General features: G+C 35.1%; 1 protein-coding gene across 1 annotated transcript in view; it reads right to left on the reverse strand.

Annotated features, from left to right (window-relative positions):
• LOC123864734 (fizzy-related protein homolog) overlaps nucleotides 1–26,506 on the reverse strand; it is a 73,448-nt gene that overhangs the window by 27,237 nt on the left and 19,705 nt on the right. Inside the window, exon 2 of the mRNA XM_045905360.1 lies at nucleotides 4,736–5,013. Coding sequence (XP_045761316.1) covers nucleotides 4,736–5,013 — 278 coding nt within the window. The remainder of the gene's footprint in view (nucleotides 1–4,735; nucleotides 5,014–26,506) is intronic.

A 26,506-nucleotide genomic window follows, 5' to 3' on the forward strand; every position in this document is an offset into this window, starting at 1 on the left:
TTTAGTTAAATTGAGCCACTATGGAATCAAAGACACTGCGCTTGGTCTCATTGCGTCCTATCTTAGTGATCGTATTCAAACAGTATGTGTGAATGATGTGAAGTCATCCGGATCAGCCTCACTAATGGGTGTTCCTCAAGGCTCTATTCTAGGTCCTTTCATGTTCTTAGTATACATAAACGATTTACCATATGTAGTCCAAAATATTTGCGATATCGTACTATTTGCTGACGATACGTCTTTGATTTTTAAAGTCGATAGAAATAAGGACAATTTTGACGATATAAATGGTGCCATATCTCAGGTAACTCACTGGTTTACTGTAAATAATCTACTTTTAAATGCAAAAAAAACTAAGTGTATTGAATTCGCACTGCCCAATACCAAGAACACAAGTAACATTAATTTAAGGATAAATAATGATATTTTGAAAATAGAAGAGACTACTACATTTTTGGGGATAACCTTAGATGCGAAGCTGCAATGGGGCACCCATATATCAACTCTTGCTGGCAAACTAAGCTCTGCTGCTTACGCGGTTAGAAAGATTCGACAATTAACTGACGTGGAGACCGCAAAGATAGTATATTTTGCTTATTTTCATAGTATTATGTCTTATGGAATTTTAATATGGGGTAGAGCGGCAGATATTGGGAGAATTTTTGTATTACAAAAAAGGGCAATACGCGCAATTTATAACTTAAAACCACGCGATTCACTTCGAGAAAAATTTAAGGAAATAGGTATCCTTACCGTAGCCTCTCAATATATTTACAACAACATAATTTTTGTAAGACAAAATATTCTTAGTTACAAGAGGGTTGGCGATCTACACAACAGGCTGACTAGACACCGTAACAGGCTTGCGACTCCTACGCTCCGTCTCAGGAAGGTCCAAAAGTCATTTGTGGGAATGGGTATAATCTTCTATAACAAAATTCCTCAGTCAATTTTGGACTTGCCTTTACACAGGTTCAAAAAATCTATTAAAAATATGCTCTTGAGAAAAGCATATTATACTATCGAAGATTATGTAAATGATAAAAAAGCGTGGATTTGAACTTCGATTCGCTCCAGCAATGCGCAGGACTTCAATTGCTTTTATACATGGCATAATATTGTATATCAAATCTTTGAAAAGAGCAACCGCCGAGTTTCTTGCTGGTTCTTCTCGGTAGGAAAGGCATTCCGAACCAGTGGTAGATGCTTTTGACGATTCGAAAGAACTTGTAAAAGTCTAATTGAATAAAAACATTTTGAATTTGAATTTGAATTTGAATTTATAATAACGTGGTTGCGTGGCATGCAGGGAAACTTCTCTTAATCGACGCAGACAAAGCTCCGAGCAAAGGCTAATTACTATATAGATAGCTAGTACAAAATAAGGTTGTTTTAAACCAGAGGCGTCTATGCCTAACGAGCTACCGTCGCACATTTGCATAAATAATTACGAGACAAAAGAATAAATTATAAAGCCTCCATTACTTCGCTACCAAGAGGCGAGCTTCTGTAGCATTTAGTGATACACGCTTTTATTATATTGTATACTTAATACACATACTACATAAGAAAAGAGTGACATTCGATAATTGGATTGTCTTTACAAAAGAGACCGACGCATTCATGCAATTCCTAAACAATACATACTTTGTATCGGCACGTAAAAGCGGGTGTTGAATATCATCTTTCACGAAACCCCGAGAGTAATTTTTAGTACGTATTACAGAAATCAAAAATGTAAAGATGATTATTATTATCGGCAATGTGACTTTAACCACGTTGTAACCAGATGATATAAGATTGCTTTTGTTTATTTATATTAAATAAATTAATATTGATTTTCAATAAACAAAAGATTACCCCACCCGTAATAATAACATTATTAAAAGACACACACACTACACACATGTAGAAAGAAATGTAATAATAAATGATTAACACATAATATGGTAAGGAACCTCAAATAAAATTGATCAACTCTAACATGACCTACTAAATTTAGAATCGTACCACATAAAAGGGTTTCGAAATAAGGCCAAAAAATAATTTCCTAAACACATCTCCGAAAAGCCAATAATTTCTGTCCCCTGGGTTTCTGATGGTTGTTATTAACATTTACGATGTTGGATACCCATACGCCATGGAGACACTAAAAGTTTCAAATTACACTAACAATACCAAACCAATGGGCATAAATTCAAAATTGTCATCATGCCAAACATAGAAATGCATCACTTATAAAGTTCCGAATATACCGGGGTTAAATTCCGCATAAGAATTCGGCTTAAAAATTGGCTTCCCTCAGAGTTTTTTCAAATTCCATTTGTCGCGAATCTTCTACGATTATTACACTACTCTTCACTACACTATTCTTCTACTTTCATTTACAGTATCTTGATATCCTTACGTCGTCATGCAAACATGCCATTACCTAACTGTACATTCTGTAATAAGAATTTACTACTAAATTGTCTTAACATGACGTACCTGACGCCCCCTTATTTTTCAGGCGATTGTTGTTATCACAACATACCCAAAGTTGAATGTGCCAAATGCAAAGCAAAAGAGGACACGAATGCTATAAAGATTATAGCTTAGAGACTTCACGATTTTAAGTAGACTGCTCGAAATATTAAGTCGGACGAGCCCTCATACGACCCTACAATAAAATCGGCTAAGCATGGTATAATGCGAGGTTTATTTTTAAAATTCACAAGATACTGTCACTACGAGATCCGATCCACATTAGATATCTAACTTTACGACATAATGGCCCATTTGAATACATTGGCACTTTTAATTCGAAACCACCATCAACGGGTTAAATGCTGAGGTCAAGTGTAATTCAATAATCTGAATCTGAAAATTTCCGGGTCAAACGGTAATTTCAATATCACCAAGATAATATGAGTAGGTATTATGACCAAATTTAAAATTTTGTCAGTCGTAAAAACGATGATTTTCTATACAAACAATATCGATGCAATTTTAGATTTTGCAGAGGCGTTTTATTGCGAGTGCAAATCAAAGGATACAGGAAAATAAAAAGGATTGCATTCGAACAACGGTCGCCCATTATTCTTTTCTAAATAACTCGTCAAGTTACAAAGAAAAAAAAAATGAAAATATATCAACATGATGCGTTCATAAATATCCCCGTGACATCAAAGCATCGGATCTTTGGCATTCATCCACCTAACGAAATTTATCGTCGGCACTTCATGATCTGCATAAAAGCATAAATCAAAAAGTCAACACAAAAAATATAACATTTCGCAGGTCTAACATAAAAACGTGCAAATTACTAATTACCTTTTATTCTTCAATTAGGATTTATTGATCGCAAATAAAATTCTTGATGCAATTAGGCAGGTCCATATTTGCAGATTTTTTGTTGATAATACCTTTTAGACTGAACATACTAATTTGATGTGCAATTATATTGATTGAACAGGACAAAAAGTTTTTACAAGCAACGTTTATTGTATTTGACTAGTGGCACGTATTGCCTAAATCAAAATTTGTGGTATGTTCTTTAGTGAGCATAATATTTATACATAGAATCTTGCTACATTTAACTAGGTATGGGTACTAATAAATATTGAATCTTACATGCTCACGCATCTAGATTCCAGACGGAATGTTCAATGTTGAATTATCAACCTGCGATATCTCAATCTATACTAATATTGTAAATGTGAGAGTGTATCTGTCTATTTGTCGGTTTGTCTATCAGTCTGTTTGCTTTGCACGGCACATCCAAGAGACGAACATAGGCTGCTTTTTACCCCGAAATATCAAAGAGAACCCACGGGACTTTAAATAACCTAAATCCACATGACGACACGTCATGGGCAGCATGTCTATTCTACTATAAAATTATGTTACTTTGTAGGTTTATGTGGGAGTGCGCACATCACTAAAAAACTCTAAGAAACGACTGAGACAAAACTGAAACATTCATAACTCAAAAGCAAATTGATTAGAATACTATTTCAATTCAATTCTAATAAAAATCGGAATACTGAGTCAAAGCCTAATTTAACGCAGCCGAAACCGAAGACAAAAATTAATATCTTGAATATTTATTTTTCTCTTTTCTTTTGAACAGATGGATTGTGAATAATAAGACACATTGTAGCCTATCAGATGCGTTAGAGGGTAGTAATAAAAGTGAAAAGTCGGATTCTCTTAAATCACAAAGCCAATTAAATGCAAACTTTTAAGACAGGTTATAAAGTACGCAATTTAATCGCCAGCCATAACTTTTACAATTTAAATCCAAACATTCTAAGTATAAATACGAATGTGATCGGCTTACCTGAACCCGGGAGGATTCCAGATTTCGTGGGAAAAAGGTCTTTCGTGTGTAACTCGATTTCATGTAAAACCTAATCTTTGATGTTAAAATATCCTTCTGCATCAGAGTATTTAATTTATACAATGCATACTATAATTACAATAATTACTAATTAAGTGCGGTATTCAAATATTCAAAGCTATAAAAAAGAACTTTTTTTTATGTGAATCGTGTAAATGTAAAGGACAGAAATGTTTTATCAAAACTTAGTTAATATGCTGAATCACATCGTGGGGGAAAGATCTTATACATAAAGACACAGAAACATACAGAAAAGTAGGATTGTAATTTTCTCTATTAAAATAGACTGAACAGAGAAAAACACAGAAGAAAGACGTTCAAAGCAACCAATAAAACTAATAAGCCTGGACTTACCTCAGCGCTATGTATCGGTGCTCGAAACCTAAAAACAGGCGGAGAGTATGCCAAAGCAGCTCTCGCGGCTGATGCTAACTGCACAGCGCCTAGCGCAGCTCTGTTGCCCTCCGCACAGTTTGTAGGAGGGCCTCTGAGTTCTTCAATCTGAGCGCCGAGGAGTTCATTACGCAGGAGACAACCGTATGCCAGGTGGTCTCGACCCCCTCCCGCGCCGTCATTGCTTCCGTCGCTTCGTGGTTTCTTTGCTGGTTGGTTTTCTGTGCCACGTCGAATAGCTGCAAAGAATAGAGCAAGATTAAAGTTTACAGTCCTTTGGCCTTCTACTAAACTAAGTAGGATAGAAAGTGTTTTCGTCACACAATTTACTTGTAGATAAACAGTCTCAGGAATCCTTTTTTGGTTTCAAGTTGCACGGAGCAAACTTAAAAGGCCTATTGGGCGAACAAATCTATACCTATGTAGATTATCTAGTGTTATAGATGTCTGAAGATTATCTTCATAAGCTAGTAAAAAACAATCCCTGCTCTTCTCATACATGTAGAATCATCTATTTTTGCGCTGTGATAGCATATATTAGTTAACAAACACTTATATTGAAAAAATTCAAGATATATTATATCCGAAAATTATGTCACGAAATGCTGTCGAAGTTTGGACCTCAGTTCAGAACAGATCGGCAACTTTAGTCAAAGAGGTACTGGAAATACTACCGTAACCTCAATTAATGCTACGAATTTCGCCTTATTACGAAGTAATTTTATTTAAAAACCTTCGTAAAAAATAAAGCAGGTAGTATTTGCAATCGGCAATACTGTTTCATGTGTTTTTGACAACTGTTCTCCACGATATCTCGTACGCTGTGGCAACGTTCGTTTTGTCCTTTGTATAAAAAGTGCCGCTGTATAAGGCATTTTAATTTGAAGACACTAAAATTTCAAGACTTTTATCCCGTATGTATTTAAGAATTTACATAGCGGGGCATAATTTCTTTAGGTGAATAAATTTTTGCGTTGAACTTTAATTTGGACATACTTAATGTCACTCAGTTTTTGATTCAACATAATATAAGGACAAGAGATTTTCGTCAACTGCATTTTTACTTAAAATATCAAACTATAGAGCTATTCTATCGCGTTAATCTATGTTTATTAGAAGTATCTATGTGGCCACAGATTTTTTCGTGCATTACATTTACATAACATAATTTTCTAGATATTATAATATTCTAGATGGAAACTTATCTCCCGTGCTAAAAATAGGCATAATCTTGTCTATAAAATTCCAACTTTTGAACTTGTTTAGACACATGACTAATAAATAATTTAATTATTATTTGGTGTAGAGGCAAATGATCTACAAACTGGTATAGGCACGCGCCGGTTGCATAATATACGTATATTTCGTTCGAGTCATTTTGAATTAATTAATTAAATGTGAGGTTTTTCTACCTATACGACACCTGTAAAGTCACAAAAATCAAATATTTTAGATATATTTTATTTATTTAAAATGAACATGTCTACATTAAAATAAATTTATTAATAGAAAGCTTTAGTTTTTAAATAAATTAATTTTGACTAAAGAATATCTATAGTGAGTATTTCAATTAGAAACACTACCCCCACAAAATCAGGTACTCACAAGCATAGGAGAAGCTAAACATCGTAATATTATGTCTGCTGGAACTCAGAAACACCTTTTAAAACTGTTTAAAGATTGGATCTATCTTTTATGTGAGAACCCTACTCCCCATTTAACACTTTTTTCACCACACACGTCATGGTAAACCTCTAAATGACAGATATTTATCTGACGCGGAGGTAACTAAGCCGTAAATAGCTATGCGCACGCGCTGATTAGTCGTGTCCTGTCAGAACCATATGGGCACGCTCGTGCTGACGGGTGATTCACGACCAAAAAGATTCCAAATATTTAGACATTTCAACGCCTATCTGAAATATTGGTTTTGACGCAAGGTTTTTGGCTTTAAGTTTGCAGTAGATAAAAATTAAGATACATACAAAAATGATTTCAGAAAACTCATTTGAACATCTTCGGTACCTGTTAGGTATATGTAGTACAATACAATAAACACAATAAATACAAGAAGTTGAGACAAGACAAGTAAAGTTAATACAAGTGTAAATTAAAAATTTATAACACCCCCGACGATCCAAAGTATTTGAGTTTTCCAAAACATCATTTTCAAATAAATAATTATGTATTTAGGCAACGTCCATCTTGACAGCTTGACATTTGTCTATTGACATAATATTAAGAACCTAACGGTTATCTAACCTTCTTTTCTACAAGAAAACTAGAAAAGAGCTGATAACTCTTAAACGGCTGAACCAATTTTTTTAGATTATAGCTAAGAACACTCTCGATCAAGCCACCTTTCAAACAAAAAAAACTAAATTAAAATCGGTTCATTCGTTTAGGCGCTACGATGCCACAGACAGATACACAGATACACAGATACACAGATACACAGACACACAGATACACAGATACACACGTCAAACTTATAACACCCCTCTTTTTGGGTCGGGGGTTAAAAATAGAAGTCCTCATAAGGTTTACAAAACCTATAATACACTGACTTAGTAAACTGCTTAGAAGGCTCATATATTTTTGTTTAGCGGTTTTAGTTAGTTTCATCTAAATAACAATATTGAAACAGATATTACCAATTCAGAAACAGCGATAAATACACATGATAACAGAGCCAATGGTCAATGTCACTTGAAACTTACACATTAATACATATTTTCATGAAAATTGTAGATTGGGATAACAAAAAAATAAATTGTGTTACAAATTGTAATAGACATCAAAACAGATGCCAAAAATGCAGATTAACCGTTATTTCACCTAATAACCAGCCAAATGACCATTAATCATTCTCTCGAAACTGAAAATTTACTAATTGCATATATAGGTATTTTAAATCCGCCAAACTAACGCATGGGCTATTTCTCAACGATCCGGGGGACGTTACCAAAATATTCTTTTTTTCCTGTAGAGAGAACTCCTTGGCTATTACTGAGTAAGTGATTCACTGGTGCGAATAATGTGCATCGATGATTCACTTAAAGAATCAGAATTGACAGTAGATTTAGGTTTTGAAGAAGCCGTTTGGATTTAATCAAAAGGTAAATCTATAGAAGAACAAAATATCAAATAATAGATAAAAGTATTGACATTGACACGCCTTAAATTGAGATTTTACAACATTTTTACGTCGCATCCCAGTCTGAATATTATATATTTGTCAATAATTGATTATTTATTATTATTTCAAGCGTAGATCGAGATGTTTATAAAAAGATTTCAAGCATCCAATGTTTGAAATAATCAATCATCAATATTTATAAAAACTTTCAAGAGTAAAATCTTCGATAGTGAGAAATAGATAGACGATAATTTCTTTAAAACAATACTATAGTTTAAAGAGAGCAGAAGACAAACGCATTATAAACAGCAGTGACAGAGATTACCAATCATTGAAGTGGTTCAATAAGAAATATTTTGAACTCTACAAATACCAAGACGAACAAATTAAGATACATAATGTAGATGCCCTCACAATAATGAGAGAGCTACTTATACAGTCATTGAATTGACTGACCCTAACGAACAAAATTACTGCCCTGATTTATGTACCACTAGAGGGTGAAGACGTTTCGTGACTTCATCCTTTAACTAGAAACTAAACTAGATTGGTTTCTACTAAGACTAAACATTGAAACAATTTTCAACCCAAAGACTTGGGCCAAAGACAATGTGTTCTTTTATATATTTTCCAATTTCCCAATGTGTAGAAGACTTTTTTGTAACTAATATAATTTTTTTTCTTTCTCTTGTCCAAGCAGCACCTGCAATCAGTCCTTGGACTGTAAATAAATTTGGGGCTCTTAAGTTTTCGCAACTAATAAAAATAAAAAATGGCTAAAGGAATAGTCACATAGAACAATATGTGAACTTGGATGAATTATATGTGAAGGATAAAATCGTGGTTAATAAATAAGCAGTCGATAGTTTATCGATGATAAATAAATCGTGTACCTACGTATTTGTATCTTAAATACTAATAGCACGACTATAATTTCTTGGAAGTTTCAATAAGTAAACCACAATTTTCCGAGTATTTACTTGTAATTTATTTTCTATACGCGCTAATTACGTTATTCATTGCCTCCACAAGAGTTTCTTCATAAGGTAGGTAGTAAAAGATTTTCACAAGGTGCCAACGACTGCTAGAGAAATTTTCGATAGGTGCTATGTACGTGTGTTAAATAAAATACTTCACTTTTCTTGTGATTAGGTAATAACATTTTAATGCATATTAACAAGTAAATTACGTTCTTATTAAGTAGATTCACCCCTATCAAGTAATCAATGCAAATATATCAACAAATCAAGCGCAATTTTATCTTACATAATATTTTTGTCAATTCTACCTCTATAGTACAAGTTAGGTATCTACTACAAAAGGAAACAAACTTAAATAATCGTGACATTTATTTTAATAGCAACAAAACGTCAATTTACATTATTAACAAACGGATATTCATATATTGTCCCAAATTTATTAGTCCACGTATCTATAATTATTGTCATTTCCCATGTACATAGGTTCAACGCTCTAAGACCGGACGTCAGAACTTCGGAAATGCGAATCGAAATTGCATTTCAATTCTAAACCACGTGACAAGTGGAAGCCTCTATCAAAAAGCTAATATAAAAGTACGAGCACACAATTTCCTTCCTGAGCGCCGCCCATACAAGGCGCTCAGACGTTACACTTTGTACGTATTTGGAGAGGTACGTGACAAACCAACAGATATAATTAATTCGGACCAACGCCAAATACGTCGAGGTCCTAGTGGATGGTATAATGTGCTGAAAGGTGATAGGAATAAAGATTAGAATGGCGAAATACGGGAAAAGGCTAATTGTCTAAATCTAATCGCCTTTCGCAAGGCCTCCACCTACAGTGCTTCCCACATCCAATTTAGTCGCGAATTGGTCCAAATTTCGATACCTACTGCAAAGGATGGAAGGATAAACAATTTATTTAACAAACCCAATAATACAAACATAGCCTCGTGATTGTTGTGTACCTGTGATTGTATTTCCCTAAATGATTATCCTGCTATTAAAATGAATTAAAACATTCTAACCACAATATTGCAGGATATTTTAAATACGGTCAAACTTTTCTTAACAGCGGTATATAATGCAGAGTCACAGAATCTTTTTCCCTTCTCATTCCAACACTAGACGGATAAATTCTCTCACATATACTAAAACTACAGTTACATCAAAGATATATGAGAAGATGCGTCCTAAATATCATGACAACCACAATCTTATTTCCGCTTGGGTGCTCAAGAACAACGAAAGAAAAGATGGTGTTCTAGCAAACCTATCCAAAACATATTATAATGTAGATAACGGGTACATATCACGATTATTATCTATATGTCGTTAAATCACGAAATAAACTTAAAACTATCCAAAACAATTTAACTCTTCATAAAAAAAGAATATTGAAAACCTATTGTCAAAAGATAAGCAATAAAAGCAATTAATTGTAGAACAACTGAACGGAAAAATAAAACAAAGACCACGACTATCTCTTCATGAGTAACTTTATACATAAACACAATGAAGCTATAAACGCATCCATGAATCAGTGAACACGTAAGCCAGAAAGAAAACAAGGGACCCAAAGCGTTTTCAAAATGGATAGATAACCAGAAAAAAGCGTAAAACAGGTCTAATGATAACACTACTCGTATCTCTTGAAAAGCATTGAAAGTGTGTCACAACACTCTAGACCTTATCATCGCATTTTTGTAGCAGGTGAAAAAACTGATGTCACTACAATAGGTAGCGACGTCGTCAATATATCAGTTACTTGGTTACTATGACACGAATCGGTATAATTATATTCTTGGTAACATTACCTTGCGTCATTGAATAAATTAACGTGCATTACAACCACATAAAGGACAAGACATTTGAAGAAGTTAGAATCAGCTGAGACACTACTTTTAACCTATAAATAAGTCAAAAAATGACAAAAAAATCATGATATGGAAAATCATCATAATTTTACTGTGACAGATTTTTTTTTCCATCTTCTTAGCTACTATAAAGTTAGTAATCAGCCAGCCGTGTCTGGATGTTTGAAAGTATTGATGTTAAACATTGCTGAGCGGACTAAATTAAAGTTTTTACTTCTAAAAAGGCTGCCTATCAGAAAGGATATTTTATGCATAATTGTTTTTAAGGTCAACTTTACGAAGGCGAAGCAAGTCAACTAGTACTTAAATAAAACGAGACAAAGCAGCACTATTGTTAAAATTACGTACTAAAATAGAAAAATGTAACCTTAAGTAAGAAATTAATTCAAAACTCACAAAGTGATATTGAAAAACTTAGTTCATGCACGCAAAAGCTAGTAAGAAATACTCTTAACTAGAAGAAATAAATGTACAGAGAGACGAGGAATGGATATACACGGAAATAATCATTGCCAATTGGTAAATGATCCTGCACTGCCTGTAGCCAACATAGTTGCAAGTTGCAACCATGAGTTAGCTAAGTGCATTGAATAGTAAACCAGTAACCACAGGCTTAGAAAATGTGAGACCGTCCTTACTACACAAATCAGTTATTACTTACACCGCTGCTTACAACTGACACTAATGCACTATGATTACGTAAAATATGTGTTGTAGGGCTACACTTATTATAATAAATCTGTCAACATTATAATTTATTATACCATACATTTTGCTTAGCAAATGTCTGTAATCACTTTTTAAATAATTGTATCTACCATTATTTTAACCACTCTGAGTTACAAATACAAATACAAAAATATTTATTTCGGTAAAAAACAAGTTTACATATAACATAGAAATTAAATAAGAAGTTAAATAGTAATATCAACGGTACGGTAAAACGCAATGTTTATTATTTCTACTTAGACTGGAGATACGATAATAATATTACCATAATAAAGTAATTTGGTTTACTTATATGCTTTACCTATCCAATCACAAATATGGAAATGACATTATCTCACTTAACTTAAATCTTACATATGAATCAACGATACATTATGTTTGGAATACAAGAAAGTCTCTAATCAATAAATAATAATAATTTATTAATGCTATACTTAACGACTTTACTTGAAGGGCTCTTTGAACTTTGTTTAATATAAATAAGATAAGTAAGAGACAAAGCACACACGATACTTTTTAGATCGGCAAACATGCGACTGTATCGTAAGCCCGTTTGCTTTTTTGAGAGTTATTGCGTCATTCAAAATGCTCGTTTCAGCAGGTTTCAGCATTTGCTTTAATTTTGCGTTGCATTTTCACTGAGTTTCTTGCTTGTTCTTCTCGGTAGATGCATTTTGAACCAGTGGTAGATTCATTTGACGATTCGAAAGTACTGACTAGTAAAAGTTATTTGAATAAAAAGCTTTCTATTTGCACTTGTTGTTTTTGAGTGTGGTGTCAAAATGATAGATGTTCGGTTTCATTGTTTGATATATCTACAACAGTCGATAAATTACTTTGCGACATTGTTACTTGCCGCAAAAAAAAATTACACACAAGTTTTGACGAATAATAAAATAGATTACTAATAGATTCAATTTACGGACATAAATCACTGCAAGTTGCAACTGAAGTTCAAATGCTTGTCAACTGTTAAGTTAAACCGCAGTTAATAAGCGATCAACACGCTGATCGCCGATCCTTAAAGTATCGTGTGTGTGGAGACCTTAATTGGTTCATTCGCCCCGCTCCTGGATATTGGCGGATGCAAATGGCGAGGCATGTTTACTTTAAGTGGCTCCGAGATTAGGGACGTCTGTCACAGCTCACAGGAAGGGAACCTAACTAATTAAAAATACAAATAAAAGATCCATTTGAGAAAGAAATTAAGGGAAAAGCGGTACCAGCAAGAATTCTGCGTTCCGCTACAACGCCTTGTGGAAACCGATTAGGGAATCGATCATTGAACTCTCCACCCGAGATAAGATGAGCCCTTTCTTTGCATCGTACTCCTCATTGCTGAGGATCGTGATTTTCCAGCACCCATATTATAAATGCGAAAGTGCGTTTGATTGTTGATTTGTTCTTCAATCACGTCGCAACGGAGCAACGGCGCAACGTGATTTTTTGCATGGGATATAGTTAAAGATCTGGAGAGTGGTACTGGGGTACTTTTTATCCCGGAAAATCAAAGAGATATTTAAAAACTTAATTCCACGTGCACGAAGTCGCTGGCATCAGCTGATTATTCATATAGTGGTAGGAATTTTCTTGGGATAATAATCCCAGATCCTTTAACATTACGATGAAGCTACGATTATAAAAATTAAGCAGTACTATAAGTATAAGTATATCTCATATACATTCTTTGCTTCCATATACTTAGCCGCAACACCCTTTCCAAGTTAGCGCAGTATCATCCTAGACTGCACTCTCATTTGGTCTAGCACTAAAAAGCATTTCGTAAAAGACTGAAATTAAAAAGAGACATACCTATCTACTGATTTCAAGTTTGGACGAAATGAAAATGTGAAGAAAAAAATTATCTGTCCCAGGTCTTATCGCTACATAGTAATCCTACCTGTTAGGCACTCGATTACGCGACCTAGATTCTAAATTACATACGCCTCTACACCACTATAGGTACAGAACGTTCAATAAAGGACTTATAACGGTACCTAACAGTGCAACGCAGACGATTCTAGCAATTGATTGAACCCTAGAAATGCAACGGGTAAAATTGATTCTTCTCATTCCTGTGCACTGCCAGCATGTTCACCAAATCATTGTACCTATGTTTTTAACCCCCAACCCAAAAAGAGGGGTGTTATAAGTTTGACGTGTGTATCTGTCTGTGGCATCGTAGCTCCTAAACTAATGAACCGATTTTAATTTAGTTTTTTTGTTTAAAGGTTGGCTTGATCGAGAGTGTTCTATAATCCAAGAAATTCGGTTCAGGCGTTTGAAAGTTATCAGCTCTTTTCTAGTTACTACTGTAACCTTCACTTGTAGGGGGTGTTATAATTTTTTAATTTACTTTCATGATTATAACATCACCAAATCTATGAATTATATATAATTCTGGTATTTCGTGTAATATTTTCCGTTGTTAATAGTCGTTTTCGATTTATATTGGCTCCATTTGCGGATTTCCGTATTTTTTCTCTAATTTATCTATTACTTTTAAAATTCCTGGCTCTTTATCAATATTTTTTTAAATAAAAAATAAATTATAGTAACTTGTCGGTACTGTATTAAAATTTGTAACAAAACATTATGTTTAAGTTTTAACTAAGGACCAAAAGCAATTCACTACATAAGTACGTACGTCGTAGATGAAGCCTTTCTCTAAAGGCTAGTTTCTAAGTATAAGCGCCTATGTACTTGTTATCTATCTGGAAATTCTCGTTCGAGAGCCTGCACTTTCTCGAACTCTATTATCGATAATGTCTTCCCAGTTCACAATCCACTGTTGTGGTGGCCATCTTTATACTAGCGATAAAACTAATCGCACACTACAACATACGCCGAATGTAACGCATTTTCGGTACTGTAAATTCAGGGCGTCATTAATATAAAGGCACGTTTCCAGAGTAAGTACTGTTACAAAATATTTAATCCTAAATTGGCAATAGTGAACGAACACGACGAAGGACGACTTCGATGCGTACATCTTGCACTAAATATGACGTCATGCGAATTTTTCTTCAAGTCAATTCTGTTTTATCTTTTATTTTTATAAAATGCATCTTTAGTTATACTAATTTTCTCCATTAACTATGCGTAAAGCTTTTATTAAGGGTAGACAACGTTTAACGCTCAGCACTGGTTGGTATTTTAACTATTTCAGTAAAATCTACTCACCAAATCGGTAACGGTGGTCGAATATTTTAAAATGTCATAAGTCAAAAGTTAGCTTATCCATACTAATATTATAATTGCGGAAGTATGCCTGTCTATTAGTTACATTTTCACGGCTCAACCGCTGAACCGAGCTTGACTAAAGGAAAGTTTACCTTCTAGAGCTTATCGAAAAATCAGAATTCTCACGGGATTTTAATAAAATAATTCCACGCTGCCGAAGACGTGAGCATTATCTAGTATGAATTAAATATATTTTTTTAATTTAAACCTACAGATATCAGTCCACCTCCAAACCGCAAAGCTTTTGATCAATTTTTCGCATTGCATAGTGCATAAATAGTTTGTGCGGCGTGGGTGGCACATCCGGCATGTACGTTAATGTGCGATCAACATAAGCCCACTATTGTAGCACTGTGGTATTTATGACTATCTGTATAAAACCCCATAAAGCTGCGTTTCATTAAACGCACTGGTGCAGTGAGATTAAACTCAGGCCTCAATTTATTTACAGATGCCCGCAACTTCCACCTCGTAAAAAAACTAATGGGAAAGTGAAGACTAACTAATGTAAAACTTGTAATTTTTCACTACGACTCCGCACTAGGGAGAGGTTTACTCCAAACTTTGTGTAATAAACAGATTTATTCCTTAGCAACAATTGCCACAATAGTCTTTACAATTTTGCTTAGTAACATATCGACTACAGATATTGTACATATCACTGTCGGTATACATATTATAATGTAAAAAACAGTCAACAACTAAGTTACAAAAATCACAAAATCTTTACTAGTTATTGCACAAATACAAAACTAAGTTTAAAAAAGAGATCGAATTATAGACAAGAATGTAAGAATAAAAGGTGCGTTACGTATAAAAAAATGTATTCAAGTACCAAAAAATATATGTTTTACACATAATACGTTTAATATGTTAAATTAGTTCGCGCGTTCAAATTTTTTAGAAATCCTTTGAAAAATATTTTGACATAAAAAGGTTTTTTTAAAGTAAAATCACGTCGATCCGTTACTCCGTTACAGGGTGATTCATGGACAAACCAACAAACAAACACATTTCCAATTTATAATATTAATAGGATATTAAATAGTAAGTATACATATATATTTAAGTAAATGTTTACCGAAATGACTGAATTTTGTGTACAATGTTCATTATTCAGTTTAGAAATTGAATACCTTACAATATTTTATCTTGGGGTTTGTTCATGTTATCAATCTGTTTAAACGTACATCGCGATTTATTTTGCTTATCAAAAAATTTATTTAAAAGGTTTACGTACCGAAGATTTAACTTAGCTTTTTATCACTAGCAAATTAATTGCTTTTGCAGACTCGTCTGGAATTGCATGGACTGCTTAACGCATTTAGGTCTTTACGAAAGTCACTGTAGTCTATACCTATCTTTATATGTGTAGATTTTTATTATTCTTTTGGTTATAAAAATTCTTAATTTTTTTGTTAGAAATGAGGGTACTTGACTATGAGTTTTAAATGAGGTCAATATATATAGGCCAGGCTCTAAAAATCAGTACCAATATTTAATTCTGTTGCAGTTACTTTTAAAATATGAAAGAAAAGATGATAACAACAAATTTCGAATTTAAGTAAGTAAGCACTTTCCGCAAAACACTCCTTTGTAAACACCGTTAATGTTAAGTAGCATAGTGTCAACATCAAACTTAACATACACCAGCTAAATAAACACCTATCATGTGTCAGCCACGGATAGAACCCAGCAAATCTCTCAAAATCTACATTCACATCCAGAAAAACAAGTATTCGTCCCCTTAGAAAGACTACCACGGCATCTATAAATACGTAAGCACTGCGATTTAAATTGGAATGCATAATATAAAGCTGACTTTACAAGCTGTTTCCAGTCTTGCAAATGCCTGGCAATGCATCTAACTCCAATGTTAGGTCAGTAACGGTATTCAAAGTCGTTGCTTTGAACGCGCATCGCGAACGGCTAGGCTAATGCATCTTGCATCATCGTGTATTCCCTTAGGAAAGTTCCTTAACCTTAGATATCAGGCTAGATTTAAAAGCATCTAATATACACGCCAACTTTCAACTTCGGTTCGGTCGGCGCTGACTTTTTCGTAAATCTAATGTAGGAATATTAATTCTGACTTCTGAAATCTTATGTATGGACGAAATTCCACGGACTTATATGAAGCGATTCGCTTCCTTTATTCTCAGTTCTAATAAGCATTCCTAAAATATCTATCAAACGTCTTTCCAGCTTCTGTTCCACGCCAGCTTAATATTCAAAATAAGTAGTGGATAGGCACCTTCTAGACAAGCGCGCTCCAGCTTAGACTGCATCGTTACCTACTTTCGGAGTATTTCAGCTAAGTACCAGGCCTGTATAATTAAATGTTTGGCTTACAACTGTTTTATAAGTTGCATAGAAATACTCAAAGTCAAAGTCAAAATCATTTATTCAAAGTAGGTACAATTGTACTCCTTTTGATGGTCGAAATTGTTAAATTTGTACGATATAGTGGTGATAATTAATTACGTAACTTAAAACTAAAGCTACGAGGGTTCCAAACGCGCCCAAGTCTACTAGCCCAAGTACTAGATAATGCATTTCATCATCGTGTATTCCCTGAGAGAAAGTTCCTTCACCTAAGTTATCACGTTAGAGATGTTAAACCACTGATAGATATGCCAACTTCCAATTCTAACTTATGTCGGCAACCAAGCTTTTTATACATCTATAGGACGGTTAACTAGCTATTCAGCACACAACGAGGTTTATTCTAAAATTAAACTAAATTGTCTAGTGTTTTTGTGCAATAATTTTTCGCAGAGAGCATTATAAAAGATAGCAATATATTCAGACCTGTCATTTCAGTTTAGTTAAGAGATGGTTAGTTAGAGATGGTGTACAAGGAGTTAGGCACATTGACTGTCAACTTAGCCACTCGCTTCTGAACAAGATGGCTGCAGTGACTTTTCAAGTTTCAACCAGTGCAGTACCAGAGTGAACTAGAGTGACGGAACTTTCGGTTTAATCCTGAATCGACGATATGCCATATATTAAGCTATGGTGACGTAAAGTCAAAGAAAAATAGGGCTATGTACTTTAGGGATGGCTACCTTCGTCAAATGTACTAACATTTACCGCCTTACAGTGACTTCGAAGCCTCGACGTTCTGTTAGTTCCCTAACTGTAGTGAACTGTGCCAGTTACTTATAATTACTAACTTAATGGTCGCCATCCAATTAAGCAGACTATACGAAAGTCAGCTACCGACTTTAGTTAGATTTGAAAGTTGGCACTTGTAGGTGCATTTTAATGGAGTTGAACAACGTCTATACTCTATAATATCGGCTACAGTAGTTCTGATTGTTTTTAAAATGCACCGCTTATCGGCCCCTTTCAGCTTATCGGGTGACCGGGCCACTCATACAGTAGAGTACTCAGGGGGACCATAAAACAATGGTATTTTGAAAAACGATTACAGAGAAACGTTTGAATCACCTTGCTTTCTACCTTTCTAGCTTATAATTTTTAATCTATATCCGAATGCCTTATTAGGTATACCTATCGGTAGTGATGACCAATTTATGAACAATGGTTTGCGTAACGTTTTAAGTAGAGATAAAAAAATGAAGTTTTTTCGGGCATTCCTATTGTAAAAAGCTGGCGTAGTTGAATCTTACAATACTTCTTAAATCTTATAATACAGTACATAATTACTGCGAGCTTTAAAAACCTTATAGTCAAATCTTTTATCTAGGCACTTAGATAGCTTCCACATATTTAGATGAGCGAGTTACATCTTACGAATCATTTGCATTCAAGCACAAACAAGAACTACAGAAATGGTGAAAAAAAGACAATCTTTGAACTCTACTACTCCTGTCCAATGCACATAGTCCAATTCACATAATTAAATCTCCAAACAAAAAGTAAACAAATAATATGGATAACTATTTTTGTTTGCGCTTACAGCCGAAATGAATTTCATGCCATGAATATGGTATTAAATATTATTTTACACAAGCTGATAAACGCGACATCGTCCGCGTCCGATTTTAAAAATCCCATGGGAACACTTCGATTTTCCGGGATAAAACGTAACCTATGTCATTCGCCAGGTCTCTAACTATACACACGCAAAAAATCACGTCGATCCATTTCTATGTTGCGACGTAATTGAAGGACAAATCAACAAACCAATAAACCAACAAGCAAACACACTTTCGCAATTATAACTAGAGGATGCCCGCAGCTTCGCCCGCGTGGATTGGTCAGATTCCCTGCAGCATCAAGATTGAGGAGTTGGAATCCAAACTTTTTATGGAACAATGTCGCAAAGTTCCGGGTTAAAGATTTAAAAAAAAATTACGCAAATCAGTTCAGAAATCTCGGAGATATCAGTGTACATAGGTAGAAAAACACAACTCCATTTTTCAAAGTCGGTCAAAAAAGTAGCCTACGAGTATGTTACTCCTTGGTTAAACCTCTACTTGTCGGTGAAAGTCCCGTCAAAATAGGTTTAGCCATTCCGAAGATAAGCCCGTTCAAACATACACGACACTTAAATTTTATTTATTAGTATATATTAGTATAGTATTAGTATAGTATAGATATGGGTAGTGATTGTTTAGTTTATAATTTCATGATACTTATTATGTTACGCAATATAAATGATTGATTTATTACTTTCATATTACAGAAGATAGAACACAATTTAACACTGAATACGAACATAATTTCATTACAAATTGAATTCTAATAGAGTTTATTGATGATTCAAACATGTGGGTGCATAATCACGAACAGTGAATTGCAATTCAATGCACCATTGAAAACATAGTTGGAGTTGGAGTCATTGAATCTGCCAAGCAATTGTTACCATCAAAAAAAACATAAATAAAGTTTCGTAAATTGTATTTACAATAAATATTAATAAAGGAATAGTTTACTAGCCGATGCCTGCGGCTTTGTTAACGTGGATTTGGTTTATAAAATCCCGTGGAAACTGTTCGACTTTCTTTGATAACAAGTGTAAATTAAAAATTTATAACACCCCCGACGATCCAAAGTATTTGAGTTTTCCAAAACATCATTTTCAAATAAATAATTATGTATTTAGGCAACGTCCATCTTGACAGCTTGACATTTGTCTATTGACATAATATTAAGAACCTAACGGTTATCTAACCTTCTTTTCTACAAGAAAACTAGAAAAGAGCTGATAACTTTTAAACGGCTGAACCAATTTTTTTGGATTATAGCTAAGAACACTCTCGATCAAGCCACCTTTCAAACAAAAAAAACTAAATTAAAATCTGTTCATTCGTTCAGGCGCTACGATGCCACAGACAGATACACAGATACACAGATACACAGACACACAGATACACACGTCAAACTTATAACACCCCTCTTTTTGGGTCGGGGGTTAAAAAGAAGCCATGTCACTCTCCAGACCTTTATCTATATCCAGGCAAAAATCACATCGATTCGATACTCTGTTTGAAGGACAAACCCACAAATCAAGAAACAAACATACTTTCACATTTATTATATGGGTAGTAAAAGAGATGTGGAGTAAACGATTTTCACTCATTCAATGCCCACAGATAATGCTGAGACGCTTAGAGCTTTTTACTACACATACGATTTAATTTCTTGAATTTAAGAAAGTTGTTAAAATATAAACAAATAGTAAACAAAATAAACTTAAGTCTTTTCAAAAAGATAAACAAGATTTGTCCTGAGTCCTACTCGTAGCACAATAGCTTATTTAATTCAGTGAAGTGTACAACCATATGAACGCTTAATGGTACAACAAGAAATAAACTTTATAAAACGTGGATTTGATTCAAATGAAGCTTAGTTTGCCGTGGACTCTGTAGCTTTAGATAAAGTAGATGCCACAAGCGCACCATCTTAAATTGATAACAACGAGAAAACGGCCAAGTGCGAGTCAGACTGGCACACGAAGGTTTCCGTACCATCGTACAAAAAATAACACTTTTTTTGTCGATGTAACTATAAATTCAAGGTTTTAAGATTTTTCCCTTTACTTGTGCTATAGCCTATAAGATATTGCTACCTGCCTTCCAGGATTTTAGATCAACGGGAAGTATCCCATAGGTTTTGTTTCCATTGACGGGTCTTGGCAGACACGACAGACAGACAAGGTAGTGATCCGATAAGGGTTCCTTTTTTCTCTGGTGATACAGAACCCTAAAAAAGAAAAAAAGGCATTTCGAAATTCCCTCATGCACTGCACCATATGAATAAACATTTGCAAGAAGTTTTGCGAGTGGCCGATGTGTATCACACGTTATCGCATGCAGTTTGCCGAATAAACAAGTCTTTTGCCGTACCGAGCTGATCAACTACCTTTGAAATTTAAATTCTAAACACAAAATTAAGTTTATGGTCGCCTCACATTATACCAGTAGCATTCAAGTCTACCGATCTAATCTAGCGCTGGGCTACCTAGTTACTGGAATAATTTGAACAGCGCGTTTGATTTCGCCGTGCCGTGTGCCGTAAGGACCACTACGCAAGGCTGTTTCTATACTGAAAGTGGAAGTGATCGATTCAGAGCACAACAGATAAATGTTGGATGACACTCAATCATTTTTAACCCCCGACCCAAAAAGAGGGGTGTTATAAGTTTGACGTGTGTATCTGTGTGTCTGTGTATCTGTGTATCTGTGTATCTGTGTATCTGTCTGTGGCATCGTAGCGCCTAAACGAATGAACCGATTTTAAATTACTTTTTTTTGTTTGAAAGGTGGCTTGATCGAGAGTGTTCTTAGCTATAATCCAAAAAAATTGGTTCAGCAGTTTAAAATCTTTCAGCTATTTTCTAGTTTTCTTGTAGAAAAGAAGGTTAGATAACCCTTAGGTTCATAATATTCAAGTGTCAATTGACAAATGTCAAGCTGTCAAGATGGACGTTGCCTAGATAAGTACATAATTATTTATTTGAAAATGATTTGTCGGGGGTGTTGAAAATTTTTAATTTACACTTGTTCAATAATGAACCGCTATTACAGACCTGTGTAATCTTCTTTAAGACAAGAAAACAATGTACTGGATCTAGTGAGCAATGCAGTCTAGTCAATGGTACCTACTTTTCAATCCATTCATGTACTTCTAAATTTAATGTCATTTAAGTGCAGAGTTCAGTGTTAGCATCTCAATGAGTATAAAAATATGGACGATATTCATCATGATCAACCCATCGGCCACTACTGAGCACGGGTGTCCTCCCGGAATGAGAAGCGATTAGGATTGGCAGATTTTACACACCTTTGAGAACATTATTGAGAACTCTCAGGCTGCAGGTTTCCTCACGAAGTTTTCCTTCACCGTTAAAGCAATTAAATATTTAATTGCTTAAAACGCACGTAGCTCCGAAACGTTAGAGGTGCGTGCCTGGGATCGAGCCACCCGCCGCCGATAGACGATGTTATTCATTCTCAATTGCAATCCAGTGCTGGAACAAGGTTAGCTAGATGAAGCAGACTGGAATAATGTGAACCGACCATTAGGAACGACAAAATCAAGAGCGTTGCTACCGGGATAACTCTTTTTTGTTCACATTTGCACGTACAGGAAATCTGTATCAGCGGCTAGCTTAAAATACCTGATATTATATGACACTTTTTTCGATCATCATTGGATGCCATGTTTTCGCATGACTGCGATCGGTGAGAACGCACTACGCAGTCGTGGTAAGTATTGATGCATTCTATTGTAACAAGATTACTTGAAAGAGCTAGAGGCTAGAGGGCTTAATGATAAGTGGTGGTCTCTTCAATAGAAACAAGTAAATTATATACAGACGAGCAGGCGATTCACCTAATATTAAGTGCTTCTAAGATAAGATCATGCCCATGAAAAATTTCTTGAAGTACCAGTGGAACTGCATGCGTTTGACTGATCAGGAATTTTAATATCCGCTCTTGAATATTATAAGCAATCGAAGATAGTCGCGCTAAACAGTAAAACATTTCATGTCATACCTAATGAAACTTCTAAAAAGCGAGCTCTACCTTTATGAATCTTGGAGGAACCCGGTGCGAATTAGCCAGTTAGCAAAACTTAGTTTTTAGAGTTCCGTACCCGAAGTGTGCCGATGGGATCCTATTACTGAGCCTTCGCTGTCCGTCCATCGTCCGTCTGAGTGTGTATTTCTATTGGCGCTATAACAACAAATAATAAAAAACCAAGATGGCGAAATTTAAAATGGCCGCCATGAATTTTTTTTAAAGTAGGTACATGGTTTTTATCTTGCAAGATGCTACGGAATCCTCTGTGTGCGAATCCGACTCGCACTTGACCGGTTTTCAAAAAATTAAATATTTCTTTCGGTTCTCGTTGAAATATCTTGCCCCTCGAACCAATAACAAAAGTTTAGTCTTTGCAAAACAATACAGCAATATATTCCAGGATATATTATAAAGACAAAACCATAAAGTGTTAGTTTGTCAAGTTGACAAATAAATTAAGGCCTTTTCAAACGTCCAAAGCTTAGAAAGGCTTTTATGTGAGCCGTAGCGGAACAAGCTGTACTAGTTACAAGTTACAAAGCGACGTGGAAATAGGAAAATGTAGGGGGAGCCTAAATAGAGTGCGTTGACCTTATCTCATTGTGTTTCAGCCAACTACTGCTAAGTGCTAACTGCTTTGACAAAAATATATTGTGTAGTTTTCGTGAACTAAGTAGCTGTTGATCGCGTCCACGAGAAATTTGTAGCTTAGATATTTTATAATGTATCGTATATGCGATCCAGATTGATTGAATCATTGTATACTTTACTAGCAGCCTGCCCCGGCTTCGCACGGGTATCTTATTACAATTTTCGTATTGATCTCTAATTTTTTGACGTGACAACGTCTTATAATTCGATAGAGCCGGCTGCACGCACGAAAAAACATGACTCATGCGGCGTTACCTCGCTCTGAGGCGTTCCATGTAAGGCTTGAAGTGCAAGCGAGAGCGCGGAACGAGCGACAAAGAAGCACAATCGGCTTTTGTTGTCACGTTCAACTATCGTCAGTAAACCTACTTTACAGACAACCAATTTTTTGAAAATAAAAATAGCCTATGCTACTGGCGAAAGAATCGGATCAGTAGTTCCAGAGATTACCCCAAACAAACAAACAAACTTACAAACGTTATCTCTTCATAATATTATATTAGTATACATTGCTAAAATCTGTGATATCCTAGTGGTTAGGACGTCGGGGTTCGATCCCGGGCACGCACCACGAACTTTACGGAGTTATATGCGTTTATTATTAGGTTTACTAATTTTATCAGGTAAAAAATACCACTGATAAAATTTTGTTTTATAATGTTAGTATGCAACTGGATTAGTAGGTACGGATGTGTACTTTTTGCCTATTTTAAGTTTATTGATCCTACTTCTAAACTTTATTACAAAAAAAAAATTATATCCATAAAATTATTTAAAGGTTTTGGTAATAATCACCAGATTCCCATGAATGCGTACCTATAAATATGATACCTAATCTAAGTAATTGATGTATCCGGACAAAAAAATCCCAGGTCGCTCGATCATCGTCCACAATTTTATGCACTACACATCCTTTCCATTAAATAAGGCAGTTGTTTTTATTAGCGTCTAAAGTCTAAACTAGAGGCTTTAGATACCTAACATCTATCTAATCTCTATATAATCTATTCTGAACTGTCCCACGATTTGCATTTTGTAGGAAAACCTTAGCTATGTGTCCACCCATTGCCAGCACAGTCAGAATAAGAAGGGTTTTGGCCATAGTCTGGCCAACATTTAAAGAACAAATAAATTATTAAATAAGCTGTTTTGATGTTGGATGAAAAACACGACCAGTAAGTTTAGGCTACCGTAATCACAACCGCAATTACGTAAACGAACACATAATTCGTGCGGCAATTGCAGTGTTTGTACAATCGGAATCGTCGCCAGGCGTCGTCGTCACGGTGTTAGGTGTTCAGTAAAATGAAGTTTCGTGAGTGCATTGAACCAAAAACGTGGTTGATTACTTAAGACATAGCCAAAGTCGTGATCGGTACACCGACTTTTTGCATGGAAAAGCTTTTTGCCTATATCGGGCCCAGAAAAATTAAAAATATTAATGTTGATGTTTTTGCTGGTGATTACCGTAGCGATGACAGCAACATACCCAATACAAGCATTACGCTGCAAATTCTACAAGTCCTAGACAACTTCAGCAGTGGTTAGTTCATAGTATTTTAGTAGAATTTGTACTTGCGATCTAATCTAGGCAATGTAGTCCAGTAAAACAAAGTCAAAATTCATTTATTCAATGAGAATCTTCAGATTATCTTTGAAAGCGAATTGTATAAATGTATGATAGTCCAGCGCACCCTTTCCGTTCAGCGCCATTGCACTTTTCTAGAAGCCTAATCCAGTAACATTGGCAAATAACCATATCGCGCTACCTATCGCTTTCCATAAAGAATTTGGGCTGAAAGATTTACATACAAATATTTGAGCTGGTGTGTGTAACTTTGTATGAAAATCTGACAAACCGCAAAGATACATATTTTTTTCTAGGGCGTGTCTACAAAATTTCATTGAGTTTGATTGGTTGATATTCAAATGAGAACGCAACTGTTTACTTTTTGTATGGAAAGTCCTAAGGAACGCGCTGGGGTTACTACTCTAAAGATGTCATATGCATTCCAGTTCTGGAATTGGAATGATTCAGCGACATAACGTAGAAATTGTACACAATCCTAGACTACATCTATTATCGTGACAGGAACATCTTTAAACTTGTCATAGTATAGCTGATATTAGCACTAGTTTTATAGCTATGGATGATGATGTCAGATTCGTAATATCTAAGTCGACATAAATTGATTACCCAGCATTGTTTGCAATCGCCCTAGATTCGGTACGTTGACAACTGATTTATGCTCATGCTCAGGTGTCAAAAGCAGATACCATAGAAAAAACTCTACCAACTTTATATATAAAAGATACTAGACTAAGAGCCAGCGCGTGCCAGACCTTCGTTATTTTATAAAAGCTGGAAGTTTCTCTGCGTATTGTTCTCAGTACATGGTAGGAACGATTAGCGACTATGAAGTTTGGATCATGGTTGCTTTGGGAGATGACAGGTGGGTAATGAAGGTGTAAAATAAATCACGTCAAAATATAAAGTCTGATTGTTGAAGGTATATTAAAGGTTTAAAGTTTAAGGATGTCTGGCAGTTTAAGGATGATCTTGGCAATGCATGACATGATTTCTAATATTATTCCAAAAAAAGTATAAAAAAATAGACTTCATACTTTGACGTAAGATTTTTTACTCCTTTATTATCTGTTATCTCTCAAAACCCCCATGATAACTTCATAGTCGCTGATCGTTTCTCCCTATGCTGGGGACAATACGCAAAGAAACTCACGCAGGCTCTCTGTCTCTATACTGCAGAGATTATTGACGTCTAGATCATCTGTCATCCGGTTATGTAACTATGTACGACAAAAGTATTAGTTGCGTCGTCGATCAAGCGTAGCACAATACATTCGATACTTTTTGCAGCCGAAAAGTACATTATTTATAAAGTTGAGGTTCTCACCCGTACGTTGTAACACAGGTAGCTGTAGATAATTTAGATAATCATCTATCATTACGGCCTAATCGCATAGCCTGTTTCTAAGACCTTGGGGCAAGTTGAACGATAGATTCAGTAGTGCTGCCCCCGCCTTGAGGCCGGCACTGTTGACTCAGCAAACACATGGGTTATTGACTATTGTATACCTTTGTAACTGCTAAC

The sequence above is a fragment of the Maniola jurtina genome, chromosome 4 (assembly GCF_905333055.1).
Source record: "Maniola jurtina chromosome 4, ilManJurt1.1, whole genome shotgun sequence".
NCBI classification, from domain to species: Eukaryota; Metazoa; Arthropoda; class Insecta; order Lepidoptera; family Nymphalidae; genus Maniola; species Maniola jurtina.